The 15947-nt window shown below is 63.5% G+C and overlaps 1 protein-coding gene across 9 annotated transcripts in view; it reads left to right on the plus strand.

The window, feature by feature from the left end:
- Positions 1-7156: 7156 nt before the first annotated feature.
- The window catches only part of LOC111149633 (troponin T3, fast skeletal type), a 14254-nt gene continuing 5463 nt past the window's right edge, over positions 7157-15947 (plus strand). For 2 of the 9 annotated variants that reach the window (XM_022506812.1, XM_022506813.1), the window contains exons 1-7: positions 7157-7182; positions 7348-7361; positions 7825-7842; positions 9051-9068; positions 10457-10471; positions 13005-13023; positions 15550-15595. In XM_022506812.1, the coding sequence (XP_022362520.1) occupies positions 7166-7182; positions 7348-7361; positions 7825-7842; positions 9051-9068; positions 10457-10471; positions 13005-13023; positions 15550-15595 (147 nt within the window). In that variant the 5' untranslated portion in view covers positions 7157-7165. Of the gene's footprint in view, positions 7183-7347; positions 7362-7824; positions 7843-9050; positions 9099-9230; positions 9246-10213; positions 10226-10456; positions 10472-13004; positions 13024-15549; positions 15596-15947 lie in introns of all 9 variants that reach the window. The other 7 variants (XM_022506810.1, XM_022506811.1, XM_022506816.1 and 4 more) reach the window with 7 other exon arrangements.

The following is a 15947-nucleotide window of genomic DNA, read 5'->3' on the forward strand; positions in this document are numbered from 1 at the left end:
TGCATTTCTGGTCTTTGTCTCTAGACCGTGCCCCCCTCCCAAAAGAACAACCCCCCTCCCCGCTTGGGGTTATTCCCTATCCTGGCACCTGGGTGTTGCTCAGTGAAGATGTAGTGGATGGACAATGGGAGGGTGGAGATTGGTGGGTGGATGGATGGATGAAGGGAGGGAGGGATGAATGGGTGGAGGGATGAAAGATAGAAGGGTGGACGGACAGATGTAGATGATGGATGATGAGAGAAGGGGTGGAGAGATGGGTGGATGGACGGATGGGTGGGTGGTTGGGTGAAGGGATGATAGATGGAAGGGTGGGTAGATGGATGGATGGGAAGTTGGATGGATGAGTGGATGGATGGATGGATGGATGGACAGACGATGTATGATGGGTGAAGGGGTGGAAGAATGGATGATAGTTGGAAGGGTGAGTAGATGGATCAGTGGAAAGATGGGTGGATGGATGGATGATGGGTAGATGGTTGGATGGATGGATGTGTGGATGGGTGGATGGATGGATGGAAGGATGGATGGAAGGATGATGGGTGGATGGATGGATGGAAGGATGATGGGTGGAAGGGTGGGTAAATGAGTGGATGGGTAGGTGGGTGAAGGGGTGAGGGGAGGGAGGGTAGATGGACTGATGTATAAATAGAAAGACAAAATGAATAAATAGTGGGTGGACAGTCGGCTGGGGGGCTGGGTAAGTGTGCTGGTAGTGAGTGTGCTGCACGCTGGTTGGACGGACAGTGGAAGGGAGGAAGGCAGCTAGTGAACGTGAGAATGGATGCATGGGAACAAATGGTTGGGTGGGTCAGGAGTGGACCAGAGTGTGAAGGGGGAGACAGGCTGGAGGCCGTGTTCCCCAGCCCTGGGCCCTGATGCCCTCATCATCTGGGGAACCCATTCGAAGGGCAGGATGGCTACACCTCTGGCATTCTAGGCCTGGCTCTGCTTGAATGTCCGTTTTTTGAGGTCTTCGGGTCGCAATCTGCCTGCCTCCCCGAGGATGGGGTAAATAGGTCCAACTCCAGACTGTTCAGACTCCACGAAGCCATGGCCATCTCCTCCCACCACAGCCCACCTCAGAGACTGCTCTGCTGGGGGGACTTCCCCCAGGGGACACGCCACTCTCTCCCTTCTCACCCAGCTGGATGGGACAAGGGCAGCAGCAGAGTTGACCACAAAAGGTCCAGGGCTGGACACAGAGCAGGGACCGGAGTAGATGGCACCATGCGATGGGAGGCAGGTGGGGGGATGGTGCCAGCCAGCCAGCCACGCAGCCCTGACCCATGCGGGCCCCGCTCAACCTGCTTAGCGCCCTGGGGATGAAGACCCAGGGCTTGACGCCTCTGAGTACCGCTGACCCCACCGCGGCCGTGATGGCAAGCCGCCACCTCCCAGAGACTTTGGGTCAGGGCCTACCCACTAAAGGGTCCTGAGGATCGGAATGGTCTCTGCCCAAGGGGTCCCTGGCCTGGGATGTCCTGACCGCCTGAGAGCCCCGTCTGCCCCACCACTCCTCTGCCCCCGACACAGGAGTCAACCTGTCCTCTACAGGTCCTGAAGGAGCACCAGGGTGTGGGGTGGCAGGTGCCCAGGGCTGGGGAAGGACTGTCCCCGAAGTGCTGTGTCAGCAGCTTCTCTCTGGGGCCTGGCAGAGCCCAAGTTGGTGATGCTGGCACCAGCAAGGGCGCCCAGAACCCATTCAAGGTCCCTTGAGCCCCGCCACCCTCATCCATGCAAACTGGGGCCAGGACCCAGACTGTGAGGGGCCCTGATCTCCCCCCACCCACCCTGGGGTCACCTCTGAAGACAGCTGGAGCCAAGATATTTGGGTCACCGCCTCTCCTCGCGGCTTCCTCCCTGCTCTGTGGCCTCAACAGCTTTGCTGGCTTCAGAAGCCCACACCCCACCATCCCTGGGCCAAGCTGTCCCCGAGGTCCCCCTAGCCAACCCCTTTCTGGGGTGGAGATCAGTCCTCCGCCCCAACCAGGGCTGGGCCACCCTATCCCTTGCTTCCACCCTGGGCCTCCAGACCCCCTGCAGGCCCAGAGCAGGCTCCGGCCCGGCCCTCTCCTCCCACCCAAACTGGGCCAGGCCCGTGAACTGGGGTGTGGATTACCTGTCGAAGGCTCTCAGAGGCCTGCGGCCTGTCCAGCAGTGCCGGCTCAATACTGTCCCGCTGCACCACGGGCCTGGTGCCCCGAGGAGGAGGTCACGGATGCCCAAAATAAAACCTGTGCGATTCCTCTGACCTCAGCGCCCGCTCCCTGGCTCGCCCATTCACGGGAGAGTACCTGCCAGAGGCCAAGGCCACTGAGCGGGCAGCCACCCTCCTCTGCTGGCCGAGCAGGGCCACTGCAGCGTCCGGGCAGAGCCACCGCAGGTGCAGCTGCTAAGAACCAGCAGCTCCCAGGAGCCGGGCACCCGTGGGCTGAGCGGGGCTGGATGTGCGCAGGGCCTCCCGGGCCAGACTCCAGCACGGCCTACAGACAAGGCCAAATGCTCCAGAATGTGCTGTCCTCACGTGTGTGCCCACATCTCTCTGTGCGTGTAGGTTCGGGGGCTGTGCTCAGGTCTCCGAGCAGAGCGACAAGAGCCAGTGAAATCCCGACCATGGGGACGAGGCAGTCACGGCAAGCCCACAGGAGCTACGGCGGGGGCTTCCCTGGAAGGGACTCTGCGGGTGGCCCCACTGGGCAGAGTTGGCCAAGGGTCAAGGGCGTGTGGCCCTCCAAGACCTTGCTGGTCCATGGACCCAGACAGGTGGAGGGAACAGCACTCAGAGAAGGAGGGCAGGGCCGTCCCCAGCAGCTCGGAACTCGGGGCAGGGGGGCAGGCAGGAGAGGGTCTCTGTGTCCCCTCGCTGTATGGCTGTAGGTATGCCTGTCCTGTCTTGGGTCCCTGTGGCCTTATCCCCAGTTTGGGGGGACTGAATGAGGTGCTAGTGGGACCCTTCCAGAAGGCTCCGAGGACCACGGGCCGTGCAGAGCTGGGGCTGGGCATGAGTCTCGTGGCCGCCACACTGTCATCCCTGACTCAAAGCCTCCAGAGGGCAGGGGCCTCGGTTGCTCTCCCCAGGGCTTACCCTGTCCCACGTGCTGGTTCACCAGCTACTGCCCTGGACCAAGCTGTCCCACGGACCCCACTGTCCGTGCTTGGCAGCCCCTTGCCCAGAGCCCTCAGGTCTAGAAGGAGCGGCCCGATGGCTGTGGCCCTTCTCCATCTCTTGGTTTCCCTAGCCAAGCGACAAGCAAGGGGACCATCAGAGGCCCGGGCAAGATGTCTGCCAGCCGGACGGTGCCACCTAGAGTCCCGGGACAAAAGGTGCCATGTGGAGTCCCATGGACAGAAAGGCCAGGCCCCCCCAGCCCAGGGCAGAACGTGCGGTGAGAGGCTCGCGGAGCTCGGCTGTGGGGCCAGAGGCCCCCATGGTCTGGACCCCCAGACGGGGAGCTCCCAGGCTGAGGGCAGAGGTGTGGCCCTGGCCTTGGGGAGGGCCAACCCCTGGGTGACGAGGACCCTCAGTGCTCGAGCTCCTGCCTGGGCTGTAACTTCTCGAGCCCGTCTGTCCCGCACGCCCCAGGTCTGGGCACTAAGTGGGGCTCAGGCATGACAGACACCTGGCTGAGGACTCGCAGAGCCCTCCACTCCATGGGAGACCCAGGCCCTTGGGCCACGTGCTCTGACGGAGGAGGCAGGTGGGGCTGCGGCGAGGGACCCATGCCCCAGACGCTGCAGAGGGCGGGCAGCTGGGCTGCGGGCGTCGGGGCCCCAGGCTAGGGCTGGTTGAGAGCCCTGGGCCACCCAGTCCATCCTGTCAGCCCTCCTCAGCCCGTCAGGAATGTGCCCGCTGTCAGGGGGGTGGGGGGTTAAAAATAGAAGCTGACACTTCCTTGTCTCCTTCTCCACATGCGTCCCCCCATCCTTGCCTCCTTGGGCCTCCTCCTCTGCTGTTCCTATACTTGGTAAGGGGCCTGCATGGGCACAGCCCCTTCCCACCTGCCCCACGCGCCCGGCCACCCAGTCCCCGGCCAATGGGCTTCTGGGCAAGATCAAATGTCACTATAACATGAGGCCGTGAGCCGGGCGGGCAGTGTCTGAGCCGTCCTGTCCACAGGGAGCTCCAGCCCTTCTCTCCAGACTCAGCCACAGGTTGGTATGGCACAGGGCTGGGCAGGGCCGGCCTGCCATTCGAGGCGCGTCCGGGGTTCTGGGGTGCTGAGGGTCTAGGACGCCATGATTCCACGTCTCAGCTCTGAGCACGGCAGCTTGGGGAACCCGCAAAGCCACCCAGGGTCCCGAGGGTATTGGCACGGAGGGTGGTGCTCTGGGATGCGAATACGGGCGAGCTGTCCCAAACCGTAGCCTGGCAGCAGGGGAGGCCCGCGGAGGTGGAGGGAGTCTCCCTGGAGGGAAGGGGACGGAGAAGTGGGGAGAGGAGCAGGGGTCGAGGCAAAGAGCCCCGGAAGGCCACTGCCCACAGCTCCGAGGGCCGCCCAGTGCCGGGTCCTGGCTCACCCCCGGGGTCATCTGGGCCTCTCCACGGGGCTCCAGTAAGTGCGGGGGCCCAGGCCGGCTCCTCTCAGACACTGGGGGCTCCTGGCCTCAAGCAGTCGTTGCCTCCAATGCCGCCATGTGTAGAGACGAACACGAGGGGTCTGGTGGAATTCACCCCAGGAGCGGTTCCATGGAGAGGTGGCTGGTGGGGGCTTCAGGGACAGCTCCTAGAGGCCAAGGACAGGAGCAAACAGGGCCAGGCCAGGGTGGACTGGGGACCTGGGATCTGTCCCGCTGCCCTGGACGCGTCCCACCGCTGCCCATGGAGGAGCAGCACCTGCAACCAGAGGCCCCGCCCAGGCTTCTTGCCCTCCCCACCCTCCCCGCTCCCCACGGCCTCGCCCACGCTGCCCTCCCAGCACCCTCACCGGCCAGCTCCTTCTGCACACCCTCAGCCCTCGTTGGGGGGGGAGACCCGGGAAAGAGCCCCTGAAGGATAGGATGGGGGCTGAGGCCGTGCGGGGTGACACAGCCGGACGGGGGCTCCCTCCTCCCCACCCCATCTGGTCACCTGAGAAGGAGGTGTGTGTCTCCAAGGAGCTCTGACCTCAGAGGCTATATTCCCTCTACCCCACCCCCCAACGCCAAGGGCAGAGCATGAAATGGACATCTGACTTCCTGCCCAACGGTTGAAACGCTGTCCCCTGCCCTCCAGCACGCCCCACCCCAGCCCCTCCCAACAGATGGCGAGCTGGGGGGACAGAGCCACTCTGTGGTGTGGCCTCCGGGGCTCCCCTGGACAGAGCGGCAGGATCCCGGAGAAGCCGCAGCCTCTGTCGGGATCAGTGGGGCTTTGCCGCCCTGACTCACAAGGGGCTTCCAGGCACCCCACCCGGGGATATGGGGGTCTTCCTGCCGCCCCCCCTCGGGGCTCCAGTCCAGAAAGCAAGAGAGCAAGGTGCAGGAGCGAGCAAGGTGCAGGAGCTCAGGCGGCCTGGGACACCGGCAGGGGGCCAGGAGGAGCGGGCCAGGTAGAGACCTGAGCCAGCGGCTGCCTCAGCCCCCCTCCCTGCGTCTTGGGTTTCTGGTCAGAGGCGTCTTGGCTAATTTCGGTGCCTATTTCTGGACACCTCAGCTGCCACAGGCTTCTTAAAAATAACCCACCCCGGGCTCGGCCACCCCGCCCCCTCTTGAGGCTGCTGACAGGTGTGGGGCCCAGCCAGGGTCAGGGGGGCCAGCAGGACAAGGCCCTGGGCTGTCACGGACCCTCCCACCCCGGAGAGTGGGCCCGGGGGGATAGCAGAGGGGCGAGGGCGAGGGCGGGGCCCACCAGGAGGCTGAGACCCCCAGCTGTACACAGGCGGGAGGCTGTAACTTGAGGGGGCAGCAGAGGCCTGTTTCGGGAAAGAGCTGCGTCTCGGGCTGGGGTGCAGGGAGCAGAGATCTGGGGGTTGACGTCGCACGGAGCTTCAACGGCTCTGGAAAAATTAACATTCTGGACGGAGGCTTCAGACAGCCGTTCCCACCTTAGCGGTGTGACGGACACGCATGTTTAAATGATGAGCTTGTGATCTCCTTGTAGGGAGCTCCCGGGGGGCTGGGGGCCCAACGGTCGCGTTCCACTGGAGCTGCGCTAGGCCAGCGTGAACTCTGTGTTTTGAGCCCCGGGCCAGCTGCTCTGAGCGCTCCCAGGCCCCGGGCCGCCCCAGCCGGGTGCGCAGGCCAGCTCACGGAACCGGGGTCCCTGAGCGCCCCAGCCACACCTGTACACGTGCGGCCGGGCCCAGGCACGGAGCTTCCCTGCAGACGTTGGCAAATTCAAGAGCATCCACGGGGCCTGGGAAAGCAGACGGGGGGAGGAGGCGGCCAGATGGGGCAGATTTTTGCTCAGGGCCCCTGGGCTGGGGAATGCACAAAGAAACAGCCCAGACCCCAGCCCCGTGAGCTTGGGGCCCAGTGTGCTCCGGGCGCGGCTGAGTGGGGGGACAAGGAGAACACATTGTGCACCTTGTGATTTGGGGAGGGAGGACAGCACAGGAGCCATGGGGGACTCCCAGGGGACCCATGTAGGAGAACGTGGGGTCCCTGCAGGAAACCGTCAATTGGAGAAGGGAGCTCTGGGTTTACACCAGGGTGGCTGTCAGGGTGCTGGTGAGGCCCAAAGACCCAGGAAGGTCCAGCATGTCCACAGGGAGAGGGGGTCCCAGCAAACCCCTCAACCACCTCGGCGAAAGGCAGAGGCTGTCAAGAAGTGGGCTCCGAGCCCCACCAGCACAACTTCCCTACTGTCCAAAACAGCCTGGACCGGCACCGGGCATCCTGGATGACCCCCCTCGGGGAACGCTATAGAGAGGATGTCTGCCCTGGGTGGGGGTGGACGCCACGACCTTCCAACATCCCGTCCAGCCCTGGGAATCCAAGCTCCAGGCTGGAGCCAGGGCCGGAAGGGGGTGGGGTGGGATCAGAGTTCATCGAGGAGGGCCGGGGGTGGGGTGGGGGGGTGGGTGCTGTGGAGGAGGCCCGCCAAGGCCAGAGTGCTGACCTCCGCCCTGTCCCTGGATGTCCCTCACACCCCCAGCCCTAGGAGCTCACCCCTTCTAGCACTTCCAGACCAAGGCCATTCTGACTCTGGTCCCGTTCCTTCCCCTGCAGAAACCACCCCGCTACCATGTCTGACGAGGAAGTGTGAGTACCAGCCCTAGTCACCACCCGCCTCACATGGGGCCCCTGGACCTGGGCTGCGTGCAGAGGCCAGAGGACCCAGGGCTCTTGGGAGACACTGAGTGAAAGCCCAGCTCACCCATTTTCTCTCTCTCTCTCTCTCTCTCCCCAACCCTCGGCTCCCAACAGTGAACAGGTCGAGGGTAAGTGTCCATTGATTTTCCCCCTACATCCACACCCAGTGGACAAGTCACACATGAGACAGGCCCATCTGACCATTGACAGCAGGGCTCTCCTCCAGAACGACTGGCGGGAAGCCCTGGTGGAAAGCCCGAGCTCCGCTGTCTTCTCCAGTGGGCACCACTGAGCACGGGCTCCCCACTCCTGCTCCCGCACCCGGGGCGCATCCTCCTCCCAGGACGCATCCCAAGATGTGGTTCTCTCTGTACACCCAGCCTGCCCTACAGACCCATCTGGGGCAGACTTTGGCCCGGGGCCCAGCCACACTCTCCTAGGGGGATCTGGCCCCCCAGCCCCTGCCCCAGCAGGAATCCCAGGGTGTCCAGGGCCCAAGGCCCCCTATACCCCATCCTCGGTGGTTTGGGAGTGGGGCGGCTGGTTCCCAGGGCTGCCCGCTAACAAGGCTCCTGCGTCCTATCATTGCAGAGCAGTGCGAGGAGGAAGGTAAGGCTGCTGGCCCCACGCCCCACGCCCCAACCCAGGCTGTCCCCTTGCCTCGGCTCCCGGCCTCAGCACCACTGCGCTCTCCGCTCCCACAGCCCGTCCTCCTCGTCATGCATGACCGCTTGCTACCAGCACTTGTCTCCCATGTCCGCATCCACTAACAGACACACACTCGTCATTAATCCCCATCCTGGTAGCACCGTGTGGACAGAGCTGACGTGTGCGTCTCGACACTCCCTCGTTAACCTCGAGGGCCGGGCTGTGTGGACCCCGCTTCTGTGTCTCTCCCTCTGCCTCTGTCCCTGTCTCTCTCCATCTCTGTGTCCCCGTGTCTCCCAGCATCCCCGCCTTGGGGCCCTAACCTCCAGGCTCACCTGGAGACCCCTCCCTCGCACAGCCCATCTTCAGGGGGGAACCTCCCAGTCGTGCCCAGGCAGGTGTGGGGCGCAGGGGAGCCGCCGCACCTGGGAACCGCGCAGAGAGGCGGTTCTCAAGCCGGGTGGGAGGCCCTGGAAAGCCCTGGCATGTGCTCAAACCTGGGGAAGTGTCCACGCAACTCCGCCGGGCAGGCTCAGCTGTAAGTCGTGCCCGGTGCTATGTTTTGAAAATATTTTGAAAACACTTGGCTACCCTAACAACGTGAGCAAAACATTTCTTTTCTGTGCTGAAAAGGTGGAAAGACTCATTTCTGAGCGGGCCACGGGTCCTGGGGAGCTGCCCCTTCCCTGAGGGAAGGCCATGTGGTGGGCAGGAAGGGTCCCCTGCCCCCCGTTTTCCTCAAAGACCCTCAGTGTCCACATCAGCTCGGGCATGCACAGAGACCGCGTCGCCCGCCCAGGCCTTCCTGGGTGCTTCTTACCACAGTGGGTCTCATCCCCTGTCCTCATCCCCGTCCCCCGCAGAGCAGGACTTGGGCTATACCGAAGACACGCCATGCTGGGGCAGGCAGGCGGCGGGGTCCCAAGGCCCATCTGGGGGGCCCGGACCCCAAGGAGGGAGAAAGGAGCCAGAGCCCTGGGGTCCCAGAGGGGGTCACAGGACAGAGGTGGGGTCTCGGGGCGGGTCTCCGGGGCTCACCATCTCCTGCCCGGGGCGCCAGCTGCCCCTTCTCCCAGGGAGGAGACCTCCTTCCCCGCCACCCCGCGTGAACCCCTAAAAGACTATCCTTGTTTCCTCTCTCCCTCCCGCTCCCGCTGCTCCCACATCAGAGGAGGCCCAGGAGGAAGGTAAGCAGGGTAAGCGGGGTCCAGACCCCGGCCCTCACAAGTACCCTCAGCACTCTGCATCCCCCCAGTGTGTCCCCACCCCCTAAGGACATGCCGTGTGCTCTTGGCCTAACCTTTCCTCTCTCCCCCTGCCGCCTGTGCACCCGGCCTCCTCCACCGCAGAAGTCCATGAGGAAGGTATGGGTACCTAGGACTTCTGGTCCCCATGTGGGGTCCAGGGCCTGGCTGGAGCCCATGCGGGGTGGAGGAGAGGGCAGGGAGGTAGCAAAGTGCCAGCCAGCAAAGGACTCCCACATGTGGCCCTAACATTGCCCACTAACCACGGCCAATGCTTGACCAGGGTGGGGAGGGGGTCCCCCAGGGCCAGGCACCTCCCTGACTCAGGCTGGGCTGCAGACGGGGCTCATGCCCCCAGCACAGGGAGACCGGGTCAGTGGCGGGACTGCTGGACAGGCCCGGCCTCACCAGCCCTGAACCCAGGCCCAGGGTGGGGAACTGAGAGCCTGCGGCCGAGTCTGACCCCTGGACCAGGCCAGGACCCCCGGCCAGAGGGCGGGTGAGCACGGGGTGACAGAGGTCCAGCCCATCAGCCCCCAGCAGGGACACTCTGCAACATTCCCCCATATCCAGCCCTGTGGGTCCCTCCTCGGGCCCTGGGGTGACGACGGGCGGGTCGGGGCACCTGTGCTCTGATCAGTGGGCAGGGCAGCCGAGCCTGGCACCCATGTCTGTGTGCCCCCAGAGGCTAGGACCAGAAGGACAGTGCGGGCAGGAAGTGCGGCGCCCTCTGGGGCTGCTTCCCTGGGCTGTGGGCCCTGCCCGGCCAGCTCCCGTGTACCCTCATCAGGCTGCGGCCAGAGCCCATGAGCCCCTGCTGATCCCTCCCGGGGGAGAAGGACAGGCGGGACCCCAGTGTCCCCCACAGAGCCACCCTTGAGCCCTGGTTCCCCGTCAGGTCAGCGAGGTGGGGACAGGATCTGGGGACGGCAGTGCTTGCCAACACTGACCATGTCTCACCGGCTTCCCGCATGCCCCTGCCCCTTGTCCTCGGCCACTGACCCTCCCGAATGGCGACCGGTGCTCCCCTAACCTCGGATCCTTCGTCCTTTGACCTCTTGCTCTGCCGCCCTCCCTCCCCCATGAAGTCCACGAACCAGGTATGTGCCGTGACTTCAGTCCCGTGTGAGCGCCCGTGCACACGAGTGACACGTGTGGGGGTGAGCAGGCGTCCGGGCCACGCAGGAACAAGAGGGGCCATGGACTGACGTCCAGCGTGGTTCCGCTCGGACCCCGCGCCTCCGCCCACTCCCACTGCCCCTGCCCTCAGCCTCTGCCCTGGCTCACCGCTGATTCTCTCTCTCCCCGGCCCCACGGTGCTGTCCCCGCAGAGGAGGTCCAAGAAGGTACGTCCCGCCCCTGCGGACATCCCCGCACATCTCCCCCAGCCTCGCTCCCTGGCTGACTCCGGCCACCTTCCCATGGGCTGGGGACACCGTGGGAAAGGTTGGGTCTGGGTGCCCTTGGGGGTGCGGGGGGGGAGGCCCTTCCGGGGCTGCCAGCAGGAAGGGGGGGCGGCCGGCCCTAAGCTGGAGCGCAGAGCCCTGGGAGGTGTTGGCCTGGGGAGGAGAGTGCTGAGGTCCACCAGGGGCTTCTGGACCACACAGGGTTGGGTGGAGAAGAGCAGAGGACGAGACACAGGGAAGGCGCCTCCAACCTGCCCCGGATGGCATGTCAGAGAGGGCGTCAGGAGGGGTGAGGGTGGAGGCCAAGCGGGGTGAAGCGGAAAGTCAGGCTGAGGCCCGAGGCAAGACTGGAACTGCCAGGGGCCTCGCGTGCAAAGGAGCGATCACTCAGGCCCCGCATCCCACCCACCGTCTGGGCCACAGCCAGTCTCATCCTGGCGTGAGGAGGCCCCTGGGTGGGCCATGCCGGGGCGGAGGCAGGGGACACACAGGTTCGAGTCGGGGCCCTCTGCTCGGCGGGGCCACGGGGCCTCCGGGCTGGGCTTGAACTGCAAGCACAGCCCTGAGAGCGTCTTCCCTTCCCGGGGCCCAGAGAGGCCGCCTGCAGGAAGAAGGGATGTGCCGGCCCCGGCGTGGGGTGCTGCACGCTCGCCGTGCAGGGAGAGGCGTCTAGGACGCTGCGGGCCTATAGGGGCAGACGGTCAGTGGGGTCCCCGGAGCCCACCCTGAGGCTGAGAGTCAGACAGGCAGATGGGGTGCGGGGGGGACGCCAGGCTGCCCCCGACTAGACACCACTGCGGGAGCGCTGGCATGGGGCCTCTCTCCCACAAGCTCTCGGCCTCCCCTCACGCGCCCCCTGCATACGGGGCGGATCCAGCCAGGCCCCCGGAGAAGGCAAGCACACCTCAGTGGCACCCCTCTTCCCCACCAAGCCCTTCCTTCTGCCCCTCCGTGAGATTCCTGCCCCCAAAGCACCCCCTTTTCTTGCTCAGTTTCCTCACGCCCACAGCCCCCCAAGGTGTGGGGAAAGGGTGACATCAAGCCCACTCGTAAGCAGCCAAGGTGCTGTCCATGGGCATGTAGCAGGCTCCCAAGCACCCAAGGGGACCTGAGCCCAGCGGGAGACGAGGGGACGCACCCCGTGCACTCGCAGCCAGCCCCCCATCCCCTGCCTGGATGGCCACAGGCAGAGGAGAGAGTGCGGGAGACCCAACCCCTGTTCCCGCGCCGGGCTTCCTTGGGCTTGGAGAGCCCGAGGGCCCAGAGCAGAGACCAAGGGGCAAGGGCAAGACCCTGCCGGGCTGTGCCGACCCCAGGCTGTGACCCTGCCAGCCAGGCACGCCCTGAGAGAAAGCATCCCCACGTGAGGGCAGCCACCCCCCGTAGCCCGGGGCGGGAGGCTCATCTCAGGCCTGGAGGCCTGGGTGGACAGACACATGGCAGGCCCCAGGAGGTGGCCACGGGCGAGCTGGGAGGGCACATCCTACATCAGGAAGAGAAGGCTCTTCGTCTCCCGGGGAGGTCAGGAGCCCCTTCACCTTCGGGCCAATACAGCCTGGGCCGCAGGGACACCCCCCCCAGCTCCATGGCTCCAGTGTTAGGGAGGGTCTCTGCTTTCCCGGGTGGGCTCCACCAGGCCCCCGTGGAAACCCTCGAAGCAGCCAGCTCCTCTGCCCACTCCCCACACAGCAGGCCACTGATGGGGTCCAGGCCAGTGCACACCAAGGGACAAGGGGACCGGGGATTACCCCCACAGTCTCCTCAACCCCCCCTCCAGTGCCCCGAGCCTGCTGGCTTCTCTCCTGTGTATGCCCTTATGCCCACCGCCACTGTGGAGGAGCAGAGGGAGGATGGGGAAGGTCAGGGCCACGGGTCCACTGGCCACAACCCTTCCAGACTGTGTCTGGATGGCCATTGGCTCTCCATACCGCTACTGCCCGCCTGTCTGTGTTCCTCTTCTCCTCTTCTCTGGGGTCAGGCCTGACCGTCCCGCCATGGGGCTCCACGGGCCCGTCCTTGCATGCACCCACACAGAAGCGGGGCGGTCAGTGGGGACCGGCCAGCAGGCTTGGACAGGCCAGGGGCCTGGAAAGGGGCTGCATCCTGCCCTCCCACTGGGTCCCCGTGTCTGCCACCTCCCATCAGACCACCTCCTTTCCTCCTGCCCTGCTGGTCCTTGAGGACCCCGTGCCTCTGGCTGGCAATCCCTCCTTCCCCCTGCATTCCCCCTTCTGGGCCACATTCTGGGCCGCGCACCCTGAGCTCTCCGCCTGGGACCCCACAGGCACCTTCACTTGTCGCTGGCAGGACAGAAGCATGGGCAGTAGGCTCAGGGGGAGAGGCAGAAGCGGGTGGGCGCGAGGCAGGAAGCCCAGCCCCCAGGCGAGGGTGTCCCAGGGGTCTATGGGCAGGAGTGGGCCACCCCACTCACCACGCTTCTCTTCCCTTTCCCCATGCCCGCTGTGGTGGCCAGAGGAGAAGCCAAGACCCAGGTGAGTGCGGGCCCAGGCAGGGCCAGACTCCCGGTGGGGGGATGGGCAGTGTGGGAGGCCTGGAGGTCAGGACCAAGGTCACCTGGGAAACGGGTCCCACGGAAGACAGCTCATTTGGGCACCGTGGAGAAGGCACCCCAAACCCCTGAGGGAAGGTGGCCGCGCCTGTGCTCCTTGATTTGGTGTTTAAAGCTCTAGGCGCCCTGATGAAAGTGGGATTATTTGGGGCGGCTGGTGCCTTCCCCCACAGGTGGGGAGCAGAGTTCACTGGGGCAGTTCTTCCCCAGCAAGGAGCAAAGATGAACTCTGGGGGCCCGGCAGGGTGTGGCTGTGCCCTGCCCTCCGGGTGTGGGCAAGGAGGACTCCCTGAGGGAGGAGGCGGGGTCCCAGGGAGGACAGGGGAGGGCAGGGAGCTGGGGGAGACAGGGTAGAGAGAACGGGGCTCCCTTGCCCCTGCGGCTGCTGGCCTGCCACGAGGTGCCCCCAAGTCCTAGCTTAGAGGCAGCCATGAGAGGCAGCGGGAGGGAGGGTCTCGCTCCCGTGGCCCCTTCAGAGCAGAACCACGGCGGACCTGCCATCTTTCACGGCCCCGGGGCCTCCGGGCGCCGTCCTCCTCATCTGGGGGGGCCTTTCCCTCATTTTACCCACTTGTGAAGATTTCAGGGATTTTGTTTTTTAACCCATCGATTCTGACGTCTAGTGTTGGGCAAGCACTTGGGGGGCACACGATGTGTGATTCACGCCCTCGCCCCGCAGAGTGTCCCGCCTGCGCTCTGCACGGTCTGGCCAGACCCGGGGTGCCCTCGGGGGTCCGTGGGCCCCGCGGCAAGCCCAGGGTTCGGCCAGCACGCTCCCGTCCCCTGCACTTTATTTTTCAGCAATGTTGAATAACGCTGCTGGGTCCCAGATATTTTCTAGTTTTAAAAAAATGTTTGTGTTTTCATTATGAAAATAAAACACCTCATTAAAGAAAATTTGGAAAATACGTAAAAGTCCAATGAAGAAAAAAAAAAATCGTCTATAACTCTCCCAGCCCGCCAGCCAGACTGCGGGAAGGCCCGGGGAGGAATTTTACGCACTCTTTCCGTGCGTCGGGCTCGGAAAAAAAGATTTAAACTCTGAGCTGTTTTTCAAACATCGCGCTGTCTATACAACCTTCCATTCTGCTTTTTTAAAATTTAGCACTATTCATAAGTATTTTTCCGTGTTTTTACATAGTCTTCTTAAATATTTTGAATGGCCACATAATATTCCATGAATTGGACAAACCATAATTTTTCTAACCGTCCGTCTTCTGCAGGACATTAAAGCTTCCCCCAATATTTTACTATCATAAATAACGCCGGGTGGAAAGCATTTTCCGTCTTTCGGGTTATTTCCCTAGGCCGTGTTCCCAGAACTGGAATTACTGGGTCAAAGAGTGCGAGCGTTCTTCAGGCTCCTGGCGCTCTCTGCCAAATTGCTCTCCACGGGGGCCGTGCCAGGGCGGGCTCCGCCGCGGACGTGAGCGGGTCTGTGCCCCGCGCCGCCGCCGCCCGGCCTGGGGACACTGATGGATGAGGGGGGTCTCTCAGGGCCGCTCTGTTCGCGCACCTCCGAGGGCTCCGGGAGCGCCTCCCGCGCGCCTGCTCACTGGCTGCCTTTCTTCCCGAGACTTGGCTGTGCGGCCTCCTGCCCATTTATCTCTCTGCACAGACGTCTCCACGAGTTTTCAGCCATCGGCGTGCACAAGGATATAAGTCTTCTCTGTGCTAGCTGAAAATATTTTTCTAGTCTGGGTTGGGGTTTTTTTTCCCCTTTCAATTTTTGCTTTTTTTTTTTCACATACATAAGTTTTTCATTTGCGTGGAGTCGTCTGGCTATCTTTCCCCTAGCGGGACCTTCTGGGGCTTCTGAGCTTAGGAAAGCCTCTCCTGTGCCAGCATTTGGGTCCATATTCAGTTCCACGTCCTTCTGTGGCTCGTTTTGAAAAACCGTGTTGTTGTTTTAACTCTTTGCTCCATCTGGAATGCACGGGGGCCGCGCCCGGGGCTGATGGCGGGTTACAGCCGGCCGGGTCCCAGGGTCTCGTTTCTTCCCCAAACTGCCTTCTGCCCAGCCCCCCTCCTTTGGGTCCCCAGAAGGAAAGATTCAAGAGGGGTCAGAGACCCGGGAAGGGTCAAGACAGCCGTTCCGGACCACAGAGCCCCACACCCCTCGGGGCCTGCAGTGACCAGGCTGCCTCTGGCCTGTCCTGGCTGTGTTTCTTTCTTTGTTTGAGAAAGAAAGCGACAGGGCCCTTCCTGCACAGGCCGGGGGTGAAACGGCCCTCTTGATGTCCAGACGCTGGCTAAATGGAGGGACGTGAAGAGACTGAAACGCCCTCAAAGGGGTCAGGCCGCTCTGGGGACCGTGGGTTATACATCTGACCAGAATAAAGGTCAGGCAGTGGGTCCTCAGCTGGGGGCCCCAGGGGAAGGGCAGGACGACCAGCTCCCTGGTAGCGTCTCCACCTGCCCCCGCTCGTGAGCCTCTCTCTTCTTCCAGACTCACTGCTCCTAAGATCCCGGAAGGGGAGAAAGTAGACTTCGATGTAAGTTTATGGGACCTGGATCCACACGGCCTACACCCACTGAGGCCTAGCCTTCAGCCTCCAGACCCGTGAAGGTCCTTTGCTCCCAAGCAGACAGAGCTAGCCCTTCTGGTTGCAGGCCATTCTGCCTTAATTTATTTCTGGACCAGAGGAAACACCCACAGTGTCAGACACCCGTCTTCCCTCCTCTCCCACCCACCTACGCACCCATCATCCATCCATCCACCCATCCATCCATCTGTCCATCCTCTTTTTCATGTATTATCCATCCGTCCATCCTCTTCTTCATCCATCCATCCATCCACCCATCCATCCATCCATCCACACATCCATCCGTCCATCCATCCGTCCA

The sequence above is a fragment of the Enhydra lutris genome, unplaced genomic scaffold (assembly GCF_002288905.1).
Source record: "Enhydra lutris kenyoni isolate GAN:26980312 unplaced genomic scaffold, ASM228890v2 scaffoldscaffold22, whole genome shotgun sequence".
NCBI lineage: Eukaryota > Metazoa > Chordata > Mammalia > Carnivora > Mustelidae > Enhydra > Enhydra lutris.